Genomic DNA, 21,708 nt, shown 5'->3' with positions numbered 1-21,708 from the left:
CATCTACTCGCGATTTCCCTCTAACAATTCCTTGCTTCGGTATTGCATTACATTTTCATCGGGCGAACACGATTTACTTTCCGGGCTACTTTTATCGTTGTTGCCGCTTTCGTTATGCTCGTTTTCGCCTTTCACGTACCTTGACATTTTCCAAATGCAAATTTTACAAGTTGCTCATTCACGCTACGAAACTTTTTAATCGTCTCACGAGCAGTTACAAGGAAGTTAAACGTAGCTTCGAGTTAACGTAGCGCGAAAAGATCTCTCTTGCCTATCGTTAGTTTCCCATTTTCAGTCGAAATAATCAATTGTGCAGTTTGCTAAAAACTGTGTAAATTGATTACCGATATCGCTCGAAAACTCGCGTCACTTTATTAAAAAATTCTAATACGTATGTTTTCATATCTTTTAAATTTCACGATTACTCTTGGAAAAAGTTATCCAAATATTTGAAGAATTAACGAGTTCCAATATCGATAGCGTGGTAAATATTCTAATATCGTAATTTCCATTATCGTGCATCCGAACAAAGTCTAATACATATTATTTTCTAGATAGATAGCTAAATTATTGTGGAGTTTTGATATACTTCGTAAATTTGAACAAAGATCATGAAGAGCTACTATTTTCGTAATTCGCGATTTTCTCTTATTGGTCGTTTTTTCGCACAATTCGTAATTCTATATCTATAGAAACCTACTACGAATAAGGATTACGTTGTTCAAGAATTTCCTTACAATTAATTTGACATTGTCATTATCGTACCAAATAAAAATTTTGCGCGAAACTATGCACAGAAAGGAAGCTTTCAGAGAAATATTCTCTGAAAAATTCCACGATATCGAACATAATCTATGTTGTTTGCTACTATTGCATTCCTCGAGCTTCCAAGTAGCTACTCGTCCGTTTCCTCAGACTTTTTTCTCAACCGCCTCGATAGGAAAACCTAAAATACTTTCACGGATGAATTCCTTATTGCGCGAACGAAGCGAGACTGGCGTGCAATTAGTTTCGAGAAGGAAAAATACACTGTCTGAGAATTAAATCGTGAAACTCCTAGGAATAACAAGCATAAAAGCAACGTTAAAGGACGTTCCACGTCGTATTTCATAATTCGAGAACGTATTTCGTTGCCACGTGCCCCGAAGCATCGATTATGGGCCGAGTGCGTTTCTCGTTCGTCCCTAAGGGTGAGTCATCCTCATCGATCATCGGCTACCGAATCTAATTCCACCCCTAGACCCGTCGCGACGAGGCCTTCCTCCGGAGCAAGGACCAAGAAGATTTCTCAATTAACTTCTTCTCGCTAGGTAAATTCCGATCCCACTCGAGAAACCTTTTGCCGTTCCACGTGTTCGCGGGATAATCGCGTGCATCCAAGAACGAGCCAGGAATATTGACTTTAATAAACGAATCAGCGAACGTCTAAGCGCCACCCCGCCCTATCCAAGCTCTCGATAATCCAAATTGCGCGGTTTCAACTTGCCTCGAGTTATAGCGGTCCTGCGAAAGTATTTCAATACTTAAAGAAGAAAATTTAGATTGTATGCACATACTGTATGCTCCATACAGAATATTTTGAAATTCCGTTAGAAACGAATAGACTGCGGACTTTTATGCATTTACGGGAAGTTTGCAAATGCAAAAAAATACACGGAATGCACATAACGTTCAAAATATGTACGAGATATCTAATATCCAGAGTATTTGTTATAATAGTTGGTGGACGAGAGAAATCTCTGCTGAGATTCCAATTTTTCAATTACGATCGTAAAAATTTGAATCTGCAGAAACAGACGTAGTCCAGTTATAATTACATCGGTAAAGTTTGAAACCTAACTGAAAATATATGAGACAGAAGTACAGTAGATGACAAGCTATAAGATATTTAGTGGAAATGTAGTTACTCGGAAAAATTCATGTTCGATCATGACAGTTGAGTTTCGTATCGGCGCTAACGAAATTTTTTAATGTTTCGTACAACACGCATAATCTACTCGGGAAATTTATCTACGAGCGTTTGATTAGTTTCGCGAGTTTGTACAGATTCGAATCTCACAGTTGAATCGAATTTGGTGGAAACGTTTTATGGATATTTTTAAAAAGCATCCGAATATGATTTTAATAAATTAGCAGCGATTTTAATAACAGAGGAGCATTAAAATTTGGCGTGAAATTTAAACAAGCAAAGCTGGATCAGCGTAAAAATACAGCCAAATATTGAATAGCATAGCACGCGGTTTGTATACACAAGTAAAAACCGATCGTATTTTACGTGACTTTATTTAATTTTGCTTGGTGAAATAAAACACGACTCGCGGTGCGTTCCGAATTTAGAGACACGCACGGTTGACAGAGCCGTGACAACTCGAAAGGAAAGGGAATGGGGTTAATTAAAATTTGTTCAACTGGCTGGAAATGATTAAATATTTCTCCAGAGGAATATTTTTTTTCCGCTGACTCATTTTAAATCATTGATACATTCGATCGTTTAATGTTAGGATTTTATCCCGACGTCATTAAATATCGAAACGCTAACCTAGATAAATCGCGAAAAGTCAATTCGACGCGCGGTCTCGTTTCTAATTCCCGGCGTGATTGTTTCCAAGATTTATGCACGCGGTTTCAAGCACGAGGAAAAAGGAAATTCATTTACGAAACACCGGATGCCCGTAATTTTCACAATCTTCATTAAAATAAAAGCTTGGAGCCCGCGTTCGAGAGTAAAGTAACTCCCAAACGTGTAGCCCCGCCTTCTTTTCGTTTTTCTTAACGTCGTTCCCCGGCGTCGCCGGCGTTATTTTTATTCGAATCCTTCAACTTGCATAAATATTCAGATTACAATTAACCGGCCCGCTTTTTGTCCCCCCTGTGAAACATAAATTCCCACTTGCCTGTCGCGTTCTCGCTTTTCCACATTCATTACGTATGAATTACTCCATTGATCATAAATGGCGAACGAGGCGCGAACAAAACCAATAGCCGGAAGCCGAAGAACGTGGTGGTTCCAACGCGTCAATAAAAAAGATCGCACCGTTGAAGAATTTTAATGAGGTATGCATACGAATAGAGCGTGCTCCGCGTATAGTCGAACTGGTTGCACGATCTCGCTTTCGTTCCTTAGCAGCCAGCCTCGCGATTTATTCGTCAAAATTCAAAGTCTAGCCGGTGAGGTGTATTGCGCTTTTAAATAAAGTCACGCGGCATGTGCTTCCCTCTTTCCGCTCCTCTTTACATCCGGTTGCCAGTAAAGGGGTGCTGGGCTACGCGTCGCGAGTATTATTTATGACGAAAAGCAGCTGGCGTGTTACTGCTTTCAGTTCTCCCCTGCAACAGGAAAATAAGCGAAGGAACGTACACTTTTCCGGTGAGAAAACATTTAATTTGTGACCAAGAAAAGCCGGGAAATATATACACCTTTGGAATCTACTCTAACTATGTCAGATGATACAGAGCGATAAAATACGAAGAACTTTTAGGGGATGAAAGATTCTGAATTCGAAACGCGATGCTTTGAATTATTGCTCGTTTACGCGGTAGCGAAGATGAACCTGAGTTTTCCTCCTATCCTGTTATCCGAGGAAAGCGAGTTTACTCGTCACTCGAATACCCAACATCTTCGTCGCAACAATCTACTTTTCTAGGTGTTATTAATATTTAAGAGGACGACGGAGACATATTTTACTCGACAATTAAATGGGAGAGTAGTTTCCATGTGAAATCGATCGACAACGTATTGAATCTTAAGATCGTTCTATGAAAGCGACTTATTTTCTCTTTATAAGCACTGTGGCGTATTTGCATAAAGACTGAAAGTAATATATTTTAATTATTACTACTATCGTTTTAACTAAAGACGTTTTTAATTAAGGGATAAAGCAAAAACTAATTTTTGGCGAGACTTTTAAATTCGAATGCATATGCAGATGAAAGTTAGCAAGTAAAATTTCAGGAAACACGCGTTGGTCTTTATCCTGATTACGAATCTCGGAAGACGGTAGCTGATATTTTTCGTGGAATTTAGGAAAAGCTCATTTCCTCGTTCGCGCGTTCTTCCTTATTTCACCTTTAAACTAGTTTCTACCGATCTCTGTTTCCCCGGTTTCTCTTATCGTGCACGTTTTATCTTTGTCTGCAGGAGCAAATTGATTACTCAGAGGTATCGATAAAAAGATGACAAGAATAGTTGCAGGAACGTTCCCAATGCAATCGCAAAAGCGTTAACAGGCTGTATAAGTTTAACTCCAATCTGTCAGAACATGGAAACGAGTTCGCGATGGAAATTGTTCCATGAAGCCTGCTGAACAAATAATTCTCAAACCCAGGCGGAATAACGTATCTCCGGGATTATGTTAAAATCTGTTTGCGGCCCGACTGTCTACACTAAAAATAAGGCGTCGAGAATAAAACGTTCGAGCTTAATTTTCTTCGTCATCCGGATTATAATTAAACCGTTCACTGCATTATTACGGCAAAGGAAATCGCATTAAATATTCATCTTTCGCCACGCTTTTCAGAGTTTCATCGATGCATCCCGCGATTTCTCCTATCTTACAAAAACCGCTAATTACTCGCACATTTTATCATCGAGAAACTGAATCACCATCGCTAGTGGGAATACCGTAAAAACGTACCCGTCACTGGCGAGCTATTATCAGAATTATTTTTCTATTATCGGATCGATCTCATCCTAAATCCTTCAGAATCCTCTATTACCCGAAATGGGAATTAAAGCGAAGACTACAGGGGTAGAACATGATAAGTCACACTTCTCATCTTTTATAGAAAAACGGTTTTATGATTCACCGCTACCTCGATCAATTTCATATTACTCATCTTTATATTCATTTTTTAAACTACACAAGTATGACCTTTTTCGTCTACTTTAAAATTTGAGAAGTGATACTGGTCGTGATATTACAGTATCGAAAATATTAAAATATTAATATTATACTTCTTCCATGAAACTTCACAAATTTAACAATTATTTTGAAAAGGCAAATATTTTATTTTGATTATCTTTAGTTTCGATTATGTCATGTTAAGATCGTCGTCCTTAATTTTTCTCTTATTCTTCAATTCCATTCCATTTTCGTTAAGTATCGTTTCTAAATAAAAAATGACAAATCGACCGTGCGCTCTTGATGCCACGATGATTCGTACGAATGGAACGACACGAGAATAACACGATAGTGTGTAAACGCGACATCAGTGACGCGATCGCCATAAAATATTAAAATATTTCGTGGGAGAAGCAGGCTGGTTGAAAGTTTGCGTCGTACAGAAACGAAACTAGACCATTACCGGGGAAATTGACGGATCGAAACTGCGATCAGTTTCTGCTAACGCGATCCTTACGGTGGGAGAACGAATTGTTATTAAACTGCTGCATGGTGAAAATGCTGAATTTTCGTAATTCGTTCCATGCAACGTCTGGATAAGTGATGAGGCTGTACTCCGTAAACAATGAAAACGAAGTTTCTAGAAAATGTGTGTACGAGAAAATCCGTTCCTCCGGTTTCATTTTGCGACGCGCGTTCCTACCTTTATTTTATTAATTAGCAGTTGCTCTTGGACTCGGGTAATTATTCTTGTTAATTCTGTTTAACGATCGTCGGCATTGTCGTGAAATTCAAGAATTCCATTAACACTTGTAATTCTTGCTGTAATTTGAGGCTGACCTTTATTGTCCTCGTGTTTGAAGTTTTAGTACTTTTACAAAGATGGTTGATTAATGACGTACATCATCGTTCAAGCGTATGATAAAATATAATGTAACTACAACGTTATTTCATTCTTTGCAACGTATATAGAACATTATGACGAGATTAAATTAATTTTTCAAAGCTAATGTACACCAATGAAATTGAAGTTTGTAATTGTCAAACTTCATAGAGTCTATTTTCTTAATCGACAAGCGTTGACATATGGCGAATAATAAAATATATTATTACTAGTTAGTTAGATAGATAATTATTCATCTCGATGGATTCGAAAAAAGTTCCCAATGATGTCGTCCTATCGCGTTTGGCTCGTTAATGCGCACCATTGGGAAATTCATCAGGATCGGTAACTATTAAACGAGTTGCTCAAATTTCAATTTCATTTAATAATCTGTAACCTGTGATAATTAGCAAAGTTACCACATCCGGCGTGTAATTGTGGTTGCATGTCAATAATTATCGGTCTGGATCGAGATATTTCGCAAAATTTGCGAAATTATTAACCTTCGGATTTATTTCAAGATATTTTTGATCGCTCGGAACGTTCGTGTGTTCAAACGAATTTTCACGCGATACTGAAACGCTTACGAACGCATCATACTTCGATTCGTGTCGAACAGCGGTGTGAGAAGGAATTTCAATTACTACCGGTCATCCAACAAAATTCCACCGATAAAAACAAAACCGTAACTATTGTATTTGCAAATTTTCGGCGTCTCTCTGGAATTACCTAAAGCTTGAAACAAAATATCGATTCGCGAGGAGATTACACAACTGAAAAAACAGCGTTCCACCGAGTGGTGATCCTTCGTCGGACGGCAGAGCTTTTGATGGCTTGGTTTCGCGGGATGTCGCGATCCCATCGATCGCGACGGTATTTCGTTCAATCTAAAAAAGCTGCATCCGGGATTACATTCCGCGTGTTTTGAAACAAACGCCAGAACCGGCCTCGAATCTCGTATTTCTGCAAGCGAACACACATCCGGCGACGCTTTTCTTCGTAGAGAGCGGTGGTCGTGTCACGAAAAAACGAGAAAATGACAGTGTCACCGACGTTATCGATTAGAGTCGGATAGTAGACAGCGGGCTACCGATGAAACGAGAGCTTCGCAAGGAGTGGCGCGAACGATTCGTCGAAAATTGATATGGCACAAAACGGTTGTCGAATTGTGCATTCGACCGATCGAACGATAGAACGAATGGGATGGCAGCTTTTCAAGTCTCGTGGTCAATAGCACGGTTCGATCGAAGCGGTATATCGCTGTGATGGGCTGCTAATGTATGCACGAACCTTCTTCCCTAGTTCCTTTGTAAACGCCGCTTTATGCACAACACGGAACCGCGGTGTACGTTCGTTTCGTTTTCCTCGGCGCGTGTTTAATTGTCCGGATAACGCAGCTGCATGCGATTTTCGCGAATCGTTTTTCCATCTTGCGATTACTTCCAGCTTCATGATCTGTGAACTATTATTCTTTCTCTGCCGATGAAAACTTTGTTTGATCTTGGCATTAAAATTAACGAGTATGTACGTTTCATTAGTATTAGATTGATGCATATTGCGTCGATGAAATATCGTTTTGTCAAATTATATTTTAGTTGAACGTAGCTCGCATTCGCTATATTTTCTCAATGGTTAATTGGTTCAATTATTTCAAATTAAGGAGAATTGCCCGTCTCGGAACTAAAAAAATTCTTAGAACGGAGGTATCATAGTTTCTTCATTTATAATTTCTTTCAATATATCTTATACGTTAAAAAATAGAATAGAATGTCTCCGATCTTGGAAGAACCGACGTCAGACGCAGATCGACTTAATAATTCTCCGTAATGATTCGAGGCTCTTAGCGTTCACTCAAACGCGATGAAATCGAGACCTATTGAATTAAAAGAATAAAAATCACCCTACCAGTTCAACAATCAATCTATAAAATTGTGTTCGATGAATTCAAAGTAATTATATCTTCCTTGAGTCCCAGATAAGATTCAAGGTTTCTATCGAACTTCATCTTAGCGATCGATTATGCGATTAGGTCGGGAGAAAGGTTCGACCTTGCCAAGGTTGCAAAGCTAATGTAATTAATTTAATTAAAAATGTAATTACTTTCTTCATTTTCACAGAATTCCCAAGTTTTATCTATATCGTGGACTAACTTGTTACTTTATCGTGAAATTATTCATAGATTGCAAAAGTAAATCGCTCGTAAGTCGATTAGATCGAGGTTTCTCATTTTGTCCTGAGGCAACTTTCCCCTTTTCGCGGATTCGTTGTTCCGCGGACGGTTTCAGCGTAGCGCGCTAATGCATACAAGTACTCTGACGAGTTTACGATTTCTACGAAACGAGGTTAGTTAGAACTTATGAATTGAATTTGAATCATCAACAAGGTAATTTGCAAGACAAATGTTTACCAGACGAATCCTGTAATTCTAGCTGCAGTGTTAATGTGATTTCTTCTGGACATCCCCCGCCTGTTTACCGTGTTGTGTAAATCCGCGAATAAGTAGACGAGAAATTTTTCAATTACGTTTCTCGTTTATTCGTAGTTTCGTTCGCGGCTTCAACATTCGAAGCGAACTTCCATATGAATTTTCGATTAAATTTCCTATGCTCATCCCGGCAACGCCCGGAAAGAAATTTCTTTTTAATCGTTGAAGAGAAAAGACGAAAGTTAACGTATCGAATACAGATTCCCCGAGAACTTTTCTACAACTTTAAATTCTCGCATGTACATGTATACAACAGAACGTTTCCGTAGCCTGGCGAAAAACAGAACTGTTTGTCGTCTGATAACCGACTACTAGCGACTACGCGTATCTAAAGGTTTTATTTCAGCAAATATCGTAGACATTTTTCCAGCAAACGGTTGACCATCGTTCGACGCTATAATAGAAATCTCGTTCTACCGATCTCCGATGGGGAACGATGGATTCTAGTGGAGCATTGGGAACGTCTGATTCCTATACATAAAATCGTGATAAGAGGAAGGTTCGATCGCGTTTGGGAAATAAAATGCTCTAACGGAAATTACAGAACGTAGCTTGCTCGATACTCTTTTATATTCTCTCCGATACCCCTATCTATTGCATACCGAAATGAAAATAATTCATTATTTTCCTCAAACAAAAATGGAAAAGTTAAAACGAGGATCAGTATCGTATAGTAGTCGTGATTTTATACTAGATGTTTTGTAATACAATACGATGGAAAGGAAAGAAAGCTTTCCTGTGTAATTGCTTGCCTGTTTACTTTATTAAACGGTGCGCTTAAACTCGCTATAGCGTTCTTAAAAGAGGATAAGCTCGACGTACGCGCGTCGCATATAGTACATTTCGGTAACGTTCTCTACGAGAGACTCGATTTTCCGTGGTTAAATTTCTACGTATCGGTACAGGCAAAATACAGCAACGTTACCTTCGAATCTCATCGACGACGCCGTTACGGAAACGGGGCGCGATCTCCAACATAAAACCGATACCGTGCGTCGGTCTCTCAGTTACGATCGAGATTTCCGCCCAGCAGCGAGTACAAGCGGCCCTTCTCTTGAGACTTTGCGTCACACTTCCGGTCCCTTCTCTCTTCCCCTATGGCCAATCAGTCCGACATCCTACGTGTCCTGGTTGCGCGCGTTTCTTCGAATCTTTTCATACGTTTCCTTCTCATCTCGGGACACCGAGCTATTTCTTTTGATCCTGTCTCCGCCTCGATTGCGAATCAACCTCCGTCAGTGTTCGCGCACGAGGCGATCCTGTTCATTTCCAGCGTGGCGATCGCGAAAATCAAATATAGAATCGTAGTGTCTCTCTTTAAATTTCAATAATCTTTGATCAGTTGATACCTTTGTTCTCTATTCATACGACGATCTTCTGCTTTCTTTTATTACTTTACAATTTCAATTCTTCTTCCTGACCATCGAACCGTGTTTGTTATATTTGCCGAGATTCGGAACAGAGAGAAAGTTACTCTGCACCTTCGATAGCCCAAAAATAAGGATACAACGCCGGCGAAGGGTGTCGGCAGCGTTCCAGCTCTAAGCGGAATCGTGGTCGCGTTCGTTCGTCGGTTTGTTTCACCGCGTCTCGTGTCGTCTCGGGGGCGAGGGCGGCGTCGATCTTACCGGGCTGAGGTCGCGCGTTCTACTAGACGGAAAATCCGTTCTCCGTCATTTCGAACTCGACCCACCCCCATGCCGATTCTCTCCGAACGGGGATGGCTCGAAACTGCGCGGACATCGAACGCCACCTCCATCCCTACGCTCGCTCCCACCCTTGTCACGCTTCCCACTGCTCTTCGCCCCTCGCTTACGTAGCTTCTTCTTCGTCTTGACAACTCTTCTTTCCCTCTTCTTCGAGGTTTGACACAAGCGAACGAAGAAACGTAGAAATTGCCTGCGTGAGGAGGAGAGGTCGTACAGGACGATCTCCCTGCTCGTCGAGCGACTGTTTTTTAAGGGGTGAGAAAGCTGGAAGCAGAATAGTCCGAGCTTCGTCGAAATCGTTTTCCTTTCAACCTTCAACGCGCGTTGAAACTTTCAGAGAATTTGAACGAACGTACATGCGTTTGGTGCATATGAAGATTACAGGAGAAAAATGTGATAAGTATAGTCTCGCTGGTTTTCTGGTTCTAACGTTATTTAATGATCAAAAGGTAATGTACTTCTATATAATACGGTTGGTATTAGTTAGCGTTAGTAGTCGAGAGAGGAATAACATATTCCATTAGAAGATGCAAGCTTTTTAGCGATAGATGGCAAATTCGTGATATTTCGTGAAAAAGGAATATAGAATCGAATATAAAATATTGTAACCAATGCTTCTGCTATCAATATCCTTCGAGAGAGCAGCCCTTTTAATATCAATATTTTTTAAGAGATTTCATATTTTTACTATAAATCTTGTTAACACTTTATATGCGTAATTTATAGCAAATTCTTGTTTCTTTAACGTGATTGATAACTGTAGTAAAAGAAAGTAGGTCAAGATTTTAGAACAAATTAATTTAACAGATCTTAATAATATTGGCCCATCAAGGTTAAAACTTATCTTTCAGAGAAACGAAATTTCATATGCAGCCACCTAACGGAATATCACGGCGGGCATCTTCTTTATTTTGAAAACAGGTTTCGGATGAGAAGATTCGCTTGTGAATATATGTACGGATGCTGGTTGAGATAAGTTATGTTAATTGCTAGACGCTCTATTTTAATTGAGGTTCCTTTAATTAAGACGCTTCCAGCCGGGATTTTTCTAAAGAGTACGAGCCTTTTTCTTATTTTACCTAATTGTGACGCCTTCGTGCATAAGGATCACATCCTTCACGAACCAACAAAAAGTACAATTTGTTACTTTCTACTTTTACAGACATGCTAATGCATAACGCGCCACGGTTTTCGTACATACTATCGTTAACATTATACCGTTTCAAGATCACACAAGAATGATTGTCCGATGAATCTGATACTTAATCTGCAATGCAAAGTAACAATCACGAGCTGTTCATATCTCATTCATTAATCGTCAAGTTTGAAGAAACTTCTCGCCAAGGAAAATCTGTTAATCCGCGTGCTCGAATCTCTGTCGAGCAACGATTTTCCAAAAAATCCCATCACATCGTAGTTGTCTTATATTAGATTCATCCACCCTTGCTATCGCGATACTTTAAACGCATCAGGCAGGGAGAGTATTCACGAAACCATTTTCGCAAGGGAAACGAAAAGGCATTGCAAACACACGTGAATATACAGGTGTATCCAATAATCGCGGTACAATCGACAAGAGGGTGGTTCTACGTGGAAAAATAAATTGAAAATATGGAACGCGAGTTTTTCACCAGGCGTCTCGCTTTTTAAGAAAACGAGTTGGAAAAATTGTTTTCCTGTTTAAGACTTCTTTCTCAAGAAAATAGTTTGAACTATCGTAAAGTTCGAACATGTTCAATCAAGAATTGGCTTACATACACCCACACGAGACATTTTCAAATGTTACTCTTTCCTCAGCGATGGGACGTCTTTTGAACGAAATTTATTCTACACTTTCCATTTATTTTCGCACGTAGCGTAACCTCTTGTCGGTCTCGCGCCTATCTCTAATCCTTAATCAACGAATTTCAAGAATACTTGACCAAATTTCCCAACTCAATCCCCTCGAAAACCAGTCGTCGTTTGGAAAAACTTTATTCTATATTTTCTACTAACTGCTTTCTTCCCGACTATACGTTTATTGCCGGGATAACCTGTACGCTGGAAGCCCGTGGAGGCAAAGGTAACGTGAAAGCATCGCGGCTGAAAAGGCGCGAATTAGAAAAAGTGTCGAAGGTTTGAGAGGAAAGCCAGCGGAGAACATGAGTGCATACCACTGTTCGATACTCGGTTTCCGCGATAGGAACTAAAGAAATCAACCAGGAAATAAGAGAAAAGCGTGTAGGGGAAAAAACAACGTATTCTACCCCCTTTTCGCGGCACACTTCATTCCCCGTTCGTCGCTCCAGAACGATTGGACTTCCCTTCCGACCTATAGATCTTACTTTTCTTCCCACCCTCATCTTTCTCACTTAACGCGACCACCCTGTGGAACGAGGCAGTTTTCGAAAACACAGAGAAATGGAAGAAGGTGGCGCGGCCCGGGCCACGCTTTAATGCGCTTACCCGACGGAACACTCCGGGGAACCCGGGACATTTAATTACGGGCGATACCACGATACTTTGCTTCGCTTCAGGGACCATCCACACAGCGGATAAGTGTTCGCTTGAACTACTGCACGTAGTATTTAGGATTTTTGTGCCGGATATTGTACAGGATCAGGCAAAAGTATCGCGACCAAACATTTTGAAGTTCACCGGAAGTATTTGAATTCGTTGCGTTCCTCTACGCCATGCGAACTTTCTTCCAGCCTTAGGAATCGTCGTTTAGTGAATCGTCATTCCCAGCTGGAGAAAATTTTGTTTGATCTTGCCATTAAAATGAATTATTTCAACGTCGAATAATGTTCGATTGGTGTTAAGCAATATTCCAATTTGGCGTAGTTTGAATTTCCGTTGGCTATATCTGATTCCATCGTTTCAAATTTGTAGAAATTGTCAGTATCAGAAGAATTCCTGGAACGGAAGCGTCATAGTTTCTACTTCTACGATTTCTTTCAATGTAATCCATACATTAAAGAGTCTTCATGGGTAAAACATATCTGCATAACAGTATTGGATGTTTGAGCAGACGTTTAGAGGTAAATACGATTCATAGACATTCATCGGCGATGTAAAATTCCTAACATACAATGACTCTTCGCGTATTTTTTGGAATGTTCTTCGTACGTATCTCTGTCTAAAATATTTCCACGAGTTTAAAATATCCACCTTTTATAGAAATTCTCGAATAATCTAAATAGATGACTGTTTGTTTGAACATCGAAACTTATCGTTACTTTACTTTCAACCGGCTTGTATAAAATATACGAAAATAGTAAATACACGGCAGGAAGGAAGATTATATGAAAAAAATTTGGCAGATGCGGGTTAGAGGAGGTCAGCAGAATTTCGCGCGCAAAAAATCGATAGCGTGGATGGCGAAAAGGGCATTCCAAGGTTAGTGAGAAAAAATGGCCGCACCAAAGTTTTTATACGATGAAAGCTAAAAATTGAGATATTTAAATATCACGTGTTATTCAGAAAAGACCGTTCCCTTTTTTAATTCTCCTGACGTATAGCCGTGCATAGATTAAAACAAGCTATTGTGTGCATCATGTTAAACTGGAACCCTAGATATATTCTATTATTACATCGTACGTAATATTACAATGCACGGAAGAGAATAGTATATTTACCATAACGTTATTCTACGTAATTAACCAAAATTGATATTAGTCTATTTACACGAATAGTTTATTCGCGGTATCTTTGCATAACAGCCGAAACGCTCTTAAATTTCCAAATTATCAAACACGGAAGCTAACGCATGCATATTCAAACCTGATGAAACTGTTTATGAATATCAACTGTTTACACGGAAAGCAATGAAAATGCATACGGTAAAAATGACAAAAACACTTGGATGAACTAAGTTATTTTATGACGGTCTTTTTCTCTCGTTCTTTCAACGAGCAATCGTATTGCATTTGACGTTTCATTATTTGCACCGTTTTTCTAGGATCGATATCAGCCACGTGCAACCATAAGTCTGATGGAACATCGCGGAAAAGAGTTATGCGGCTGCGATCGATTGCGAGCCGGAGATGCTGCGGGGTCAATCGAACCTCCATACTGAATTACTCGGAAAAATCATAAACGCGCATCGCCACTGGAATATCGATTGATCTCGATATCACACCAAAGTTCAGGCACCGCGATATCCTTTCGAATGCCGTGTACAGTCCAGAGAAAAAATCGTCGTTCGTTAAAACTTTTTCCGGTATCTTCATCGGATCTTTTTTCCCCCCTTTTTCTCGTATTCGTATACGTCACCGGTAGATAGCTCGCGCTGAAAACTTATTTCATCAAGATACGGGAATACGACTTCGTTAAACTTCGACTGGTCATCGGGTCGGATTTCGGGCGAATTTTTTAATTAAAACTCGAGCCGCTTGAAAAAATCACCGATGGACGCCCAGTGAATTAACCGTTCATTAAAACTTCCAGACGAAGGGCCAGCAACAGTTACTTTGATTTTATTAATTTCCGTCCTGCACGATACACAGGCTAATCCTAATGAAGAAACCGACTTAAAGTCAATCCAATTTTCTAGGCTTTAATAAATAAAAAATACCCGAGCCTGCAGCGCATTTACTGACCTACATTGGCCGCCAACGTTCCTTTTCATTCCCTTTCTTCTAAAGCCACAATCGTGAAGCGAGGTGTAACCAATTCCATGTGAATTCATTTTAATTTATGTCCTTCGATACGAGTGCTCCGGGCAACAATTTCACCGAGATTTAACGGAAACTCGCAGCTGTGAATATGCCGCGCTATAATTCGCGCCGGAACAGCTGCTCTTTGCGTTCTTTCCTCGTCGAACGGATCGATCGTATGAATCTTTGTTGAAAGTCGCGTACCACACTGCGGTTGATTAAAAATTTCGCGCTAAATCGACGCCGCCGTGGCAACGTGCAACGCCGGAGATTTTTTTCTCGACTCGTGGACAACGAGGCGAAACATTGCGTTATACATCGTCCATGATCGACGGTCGCCTCGTCGACGCGAGGACGCCGCTCGATTCAACGGGAATCGAGAACCGCGATAAGTAATACAGAACGGTGAGCAGATTGAATCGTCCTGCTGGGGAAATGAAATCAGTGGAATGAGTGCGAATGAAACAGACAAGAATGGGACGAGATAAAAAGAGACGAAGAAAGCGAAACACAGGAGAAAAGGAAAGCGAGGACAAAGGATAAGGACCGAGAAACAGGGAGAAAGAGAAAGAGAGAGAGAAACAGAGAAATCATGATGTGACAATGTAGCGCAACGGTTCTCTGCTTTGGATCGGTCGTGGGAAGCTGTCAGAAATTCGCGAACAAGAGGCGCCAGATGAAACGGAGACGAGAGTTTCGTATTAAAGGAGAACGCCCATTAATTCCATCATCGATTCGTGTTCTTCATTGTCCAGGTCCTATCTGCTCCTTACTCGTTCGGCCCGAAAAAAGAAGAGGCGAAAAAGATGAGAGGAAAGAACGGATGACGAGCTTTTCATGCGATCGTGTTTCGACGAATTTAACGACCCTGTGTTCGTTCGTATTTACCCTGTGAAGCATCATTCAAAGAGCGGCGAAATCGACACGATTTGCATGGATTTTAGAGCGAAGGAACGAGTACGAGAGGGTCGACACGATCGCAATTCCAAACAATAAACCAGTGTCGTACGATTCGTATCGCGAATCAAATTCGAGACCGACGTCTTCGTCCTTGGCGGACATATCAGATTCGATGTTCGTCGACTAGCATTTTTAGATGCATCTTTACCGTTTTTCCTTGCTGAAATATTCGCGAAGCTCATTTTTTTTCAAGGATCGTAAGCGCACGAGGACGGGAGTAACTGTTCTCGCTTTGGCAGCTTTATCAGTTACTATGTCCATTTTCCTCTAATTAAGAGCGTGATTAATTTCCCCGGTCGGCAAAAGAGGCTATTACCGGTGTTACACGCAGATTTCAGTTTCAGTTTCGCTGAGTTACCGCGGGGGATATTCGCGCCTTATTCTTGGAAACCTAAGTATCTTTTAGTAGAACGTGGATGAAGATGACGAAGATTAGAGTATCTCATATTCTCGGAAGCCTCTGTGGCTGTGCAAACAAACGTCGTCATTTGGACGTTTTCTATTGTAAATCGTCACGAGCACGAAACGGAAACCGCAGTATCAAAGAGTTACGCCGTCTCCTTTACGTTTCGTCGTGATAAACGTTGAAAAAGAAGCACGTGGAGGCATTATCAATGCCTCGCAGAATACCTTGCTTCATATTTCGTAACGTTCTCAAACAAGCTCAAAGGGAATCCCGAGTGACATCTACGCGAATGCTCTTTCCCTTTTGTCAAGTTTTCTCACTTTTGACGATCGCGAACAACCACGTCGAATCTCAATTATCGCGAATAATAAGCAGCCAGCGTCGATTCAGGATCGCTTAATAGAGAGATAGGCGTACTGGAGAAAGACGTATCTTTGGCTGAATCTCAAAGGCGGTGCACAGAGAGCCGATGCCTCTGGCAGAGTCTTTTTTGTAGTTCTTTCCGCGCGAAAACGGGGATTGTTCGCCGAGTAGACGAGCTGCGCCAGTCAAAAGCATAGGAGGACCTTGCAGGAATCTACCGCAAACGTTTCAAAGCCGATCTCCTCCTCCGCGTATCGTGTCCGGGGAATCGACGCGAAAATCCTTTGAGTATTAATTATGGAGAAAGTTCCGCCATCGAATATCCTTAGAAAGATCTTCTTCTATGTGAGAAGATTACGGGGTGAGTGCTATAGTATTGCACAGTTATGCAACACTTTCTGCGATTATTCCGCTATTAATTAACGAAGATAGCAAACATCGTAACGAAGTTTATGCACTCGTTTGTATCGTTGTTAAACTACGCCGGTTATCAACTTTCCCAGTAGCTTTAATTGGACATGAGGTGTCTACTTTGAACGATGTTTGGTGCCGCTCGTCACGCGTTAATTTTATTTTCCATTTCGGCTTCGAATTCACTTTATACAGTTTGTGCTAGCAATCGATAACTGGCACGCTCGATAACTGGCTGATTCTGCGTGAATAAGTAAATAAAAGGCGTAGAATGAAATTTGCTCGTGTGGCGCTTCGTTTTCGATAAAATCGGATTTGAACATTTTGGTATAATATATATACTTGGTCGATCGTCGACTGAATACAAATAGATAATCATCCGACGATTATTATTCACATGCGAAACTAAGTGAAAAGTATAGAATAACATTTTCAAGAAAACAGTATTTCAACGTAATGATATGATTTTCAAATTGAACTTTTTCTTTTAGAAACTATGAAATATCTTGGAAAGCTGAAAGTAATTATATCTCATCTAGAACATGACGAAGCATTCTGTGACAGAACATATCATATCAGCACGATGTCAGAGGAAAAGAAATTCCTTGTTAGCCGTGTGATTAATAGTTTAGAAACCTACTGTGACGGTGCGATAACATACGGTCCGATTCAGGGGATAAAGCAAGTAAAACTAAATACAAGCTCAGGCGAGTTTGAGAAAGCGTTAAACTAATTAAACTGTTTATTGGACACTTACCGAATGAAGCTGCGCGGGGGATTGGTCGACATCTAGGAGAGACAAATTTCGGCCAGTTGTTTTCAGGCTCCTCCATTCGCGTCTGACCTGTTGCTCCTTTTTAAGGCTGAAACAAAAAGTTGACTGGTTAAATATACACTCTTCAGCGTTGGTGTTCCATAAATACGAGGTAAAATCCCTAAGATAAACTTGCGGTTGTATCGATTTGCTGAAAATAAATCACGTTCCTATTTTGTTTTGTACGACAGATTGGATTACAATGGATGAAGAACAAAGGAATCGTCATCCGGGAACAATTTCCAGATCGCTTTAATTAACCATTGAAAGGAATTTTATTTTTGTTTCACTCATTAAGGAACTTTCCACGGTAATTCATCACGGCGAGGATCCGTGCAATTCATCATTTCAATTGAAAGCGATTTTTCGTTTTAAGAATCATCCGCGTGCTGTATAATGGATGACGGTGGATAAATTGAAAATGAAATGGTTTTCGATATTGTCACGTGTTCGCTGATGAACTTCGCGTGTGATTAATGACCGGCTCGTCTTGTATTATATCGCTCTCGATTCCGGGGGAATTTTGCAAATTCCAGCGCAAGATTTTCACCACAGTTCCTACTGTAACAGGCCGGTGCTACGCGTGTCGATAAAGATTGATTCCATATCGATCAACCCGTTGAAATAAAAGGGAAAAAGGACGAGCGCGGAGTCACTCACTCTATATACCTTCTTCCATAGAATTAGAAAAAAAAAAAAAAAGAAAGGAAAGAATGAAAAAAAGCGAACTCTGTTATCTTTCATTCATGAAGCTCGGCAATTAATTTTAATCTCGTTACGATCGAACCGAACATCGTGAGAGAAAGGAATGCAAATAAAGACAGGTTCCTCGACTACACGCAGCTCCAAGAACATGATCTCACTGATACTTTCTATTTAACCTTCTCTGAGTGTTTTAATCTTGCCGTGAGATAAATGCCGCCGAGCTAGGCGAAACAGAAGACTGTATCTTTTTCATCATGTGCATCCTTTCTGTTCGTTCGTCGATGCGTTCGCTGCGAATTTCAGGAACTCGCGTTAAGATTCGCTCCACGTATATTCCCTTTACTATACCCTCGAAACAGTCCAGCACTGATTAAAACCTCTTTGCCTTGCCCCGTGTTCTATTCCCGCTGAGCTCGAACCTTTGATGGCTATGTGTGCGTTCCTATGTGGGCCGCTGCGTAGGCATTACCGAGATTGGGAGAACGTTTCCTTCCGCATGCACTTCCTTCCGTATCCTTTCAAGGAAAATTAACTATAGTCGGATCTCACGTATGCCAAGAGTACACCACCAGTCAGACCCGTATCATTCTTCTGTCCTGAGACAAAAGAAACGAAGTGGCATGTTGTACTGGCTTTCTGTCATGTACCGAGACCTTTGACTCCCTCGAGGATTTATCAGAGCGGCTATGATCTCTGACCTCGCTATCTGTCTTGTGCATTAATACATTTAGTATCGAAATCCTTCCTTTGGTTCTGTTTCTTTTTCCTCTTTCCTTCTTGAAGATAGGGATGAAACCCTGCAAAATATTTTATCGCATCTCCGTTGAAATTCATTGTTCTTAACCTAGTTGTTTTTAGGGGAAAAAATAGAGAAAAAGAGCGAGAGGAAGAGGAAGAGGAAGAGGAAGAATAGAAAAGAGGGATCTCATCGTGTACCGCATTCCTTTCGTTTCCATCCACGAGAAAGAATAACCGGAATTGCTCAGGGCTAGTGCGGCCCGGGTACTTCTCGGGATTGTTAGCAACTGGGTCGAACCAATTACGTACATGGCACGTAAACTTATGCTTTTGTAGTACAAGGTGATTCGAAGTGGTAACGAATGACTTTTTCGTTCGCTGGCGGAGGGGAGGAGGAAGGAGAAGCAGGAGAATAGAAGAAAGTCATGTATCTTGAAACAAAGCCCAGTGGAAAGGAGCAACGAGTATCGGTGCTGGCTGAAGATACATCACAGAGGCTTGTTAGGTTTCTTTTCTAGGAGTTCTCCTACTTTCGAAACAATTCTGAGATGTTACAAGATGTTAGACAAGATCGTCTCACTCTTGGCGTTGATACGTCGCTAGATTGATTTAAGGTTTCTTTTTCGTCGTGCTATCGATCGGCAGGAAGTGGCTTCAAAGCTGTCCCTGTTTCTTATCGGTAAAAGCGTCTCCTTTGGAATTAATGGTTTAAGGCGAGGCAGCAATCTTCTGCATTTTCCAAGTGATTCACGTGAGGGACAGTCAAGTCTCTGATGTCGAAACACGAGTTACGAGATCTCAACTTCGTACATCAAGCCGTTTCGAGGCGCAATTTACTCAGCTTTCTTTAAACAAAAGGGTCGCATCTCGCCGCCACGTTAGGAAAAGCGACTTTAATTAACTGTTAGCTGTTGATAACAGAAGGCCATTCCGCCTGGGGACTAATACGATCATAGTAGTTTCTTCAATTAAAAAAACAACAAAGACAAACAGTTCGAGAACTTAGCTCGATCCAACTTTCTTCGAGAGCAACCTCTTCTTCCTTTCATTCTTATATCCGTTGGGGGAGAAGTTGAAAAATTTTGTTATTTCTCGCCATCTCTTTTACCCGGTCAAGATTCAATAAAATGGTAAATCTTGCATTACTTACGGGAATATTCGCTCGTTGTAGCTTTCATCCGTGACGGTGTGCGTGAGAGCAGGGAGACTACTGGCCTCCCAGGGCGGATTACTTAAATCTGGAAAGAAAGAATACGGAAACTTTCGATCACGACTGCGTTTCACAATAAGAAAAAGTTAAACGATACCTAATTCTTTGCGAAGCTGATTAGAAAGGAAAATTAACCAAATAATTGTGCGAGATAAAAAGATCCATTCCAAATCCTATCACGGATGCAATTATTGTCTTTAATGTTATTTCCAATTGGTAATCGGCTTCTTTGATAATTTCCACGGATCCAAATGGAACAAGAAAAATTCAAATTACCTATTGTAGAGTCATAATGGTCGCTGTGTCGTCCGTAAGGGGCTGTTCGACTCAGTGCCTCGCTCACTCGTCTTCTCGTACTTCTAGTCTGCTGGAAGATGCAATTTCTTTTACATCGGATCGAGACGCTCGAACGCACATGAAAATTAAGAGAGCCTCGAAAGATGTACAATCGAGGAGGTTTCTGAGAACATCGTTTCCGGCAAGTTCATCTAGCTACCTCGATAAGAGATGCAGGTCGGGACAAGGCGGAGGATCCTTGTTACGTATAAGAATAGCGGGATTTACCGCGATACTCGAAAGGCTCTTTTATTTACATCGACCTAACGATCTTTTTCTAGCGTGGCCGAAGAAGATATCTCTTTCAGTTCCATATTGTACCGACGCGACGCGGATATTTTCATCCGCTTAATGCGCCTCCTACGTCCGAACCCGATTACATGCGGCAAATCAAGATATCAAGACCCTGATACCCCGACTGATTCCGTCGCTCTCCTTTTAACAGGCAAATGTATTAAGAAAGAGAAAGAAAGAAACAGGATAGAGAATCTTGAATTAATCTATCAGGCAAATATTTACTCTCGGGCCCGGTTACGAAGCGAAGGTAAAATTATTGATCAAATTTTTACGGCGAATACCGAGCAGTCTCGAGGCTGGCTCGTATTTAAATTTTATTTGAATTATTAATTAATATATGGTATAAAGGATAATTTCGAGACCTGAATTTAATTCGAATTTTAATATTGCTAGATACTTTAGAGTAATATTTTTTCTTCGAATGTTTATGGATCTGTTTCTACATTTGGAAACAAGGTTACGACATTATTGTCAGAGAAAAGAATGAGTTATTGTTTTAACAGAAAGTAATTTTTGCTGTAGCCAAGACAGATAGCTTTATATTTCATTGGACATTAATTTAACCTCGCTCGCCAGTAAGTCAAGTCTTATCGATACGACGTGGGCACACCCTATCGAAGCGACGAGAAAATATTATTATTGTTCTATTAAATAGAGTTGTTCGCGTCAGAACGAATAGTACTTCGATATGACACTAAGTGAAGTAGAGATATTTCGAGGAGTTCAAACGATTGAAAACGTGTCTAAGAGGCCGATAGATTCTGGGATCTGATACTTATTAATTATTAGACTGTGGATATTTATGTATTTTTTGGAAATTCAAACACAGATATCATGTATAAAGATATATAAATTATCCAAAGTAAAATAATCTTTATAATATTTAGAGACTGAGGTAAATACCTTCTATTTA

General features: G+C 40.4%; 1 protein-coding gene across 19 annotated transcripts in view; it reads right to left on the bottom strand.

Moving 5' to 3' along the window:
- Window positions 1–21,708, bottom strand: part of LOC122570238 (pleckstrin homology domain-containing family G member 5) — an 86,005-nt gene that overhangs the window by 55,857 nt on the left and 8,440 nt on the right. For 16 of the 19 annotated variants that reach the window (XM_043732315.1, XM_043732318.1, XM_043732321.1 and 13 more), the window contains 3 exons: window positions 20,439–20,529; window positions 20,103–20,190; window positions 17,453–17,558 (listed from right to left, as the gene is read on the bottom strand). In XM_043732315.1, coding sequence (XP_043588250.1) covers window positions 17,453–17,558; window positions 20,103–20,190; window positions 20,439–20,529 — 285 coding nt within the window. Of the gene's footprint in view, window positions 1–9,134; window positions 9,855–17,452; window positions 17,559–20,102; window positions 20,191–20,438; window positions 20,530–21,708 lie in introns of those variants that run through there. The other 3 variants (XM_043732323.1, XM_043732330.1, XM_043732329.1) reach the window with 2 other exon arrangements.

The sequence above is a fragment of the Bombus pyrosoma genome, linkage group LG8, assembly GCF_014825855.1.
Source record: "Bombus pyrosoma isolate SC7728 linkage group LG8, ASM1482585v1, whole genome shotgun sequence".
Lineage (NCBI taxonomy): Eukaryota > Metazoa > Arthropoda > Insecta > Hymenoptera > Apidae > Bombus > Bombus pyrosoma.
The sequence above is the reverse complement of the archived record's forward strand: the minus strand, read 5'-3'. Positions and strand labels throughout refer to the sequence as shown.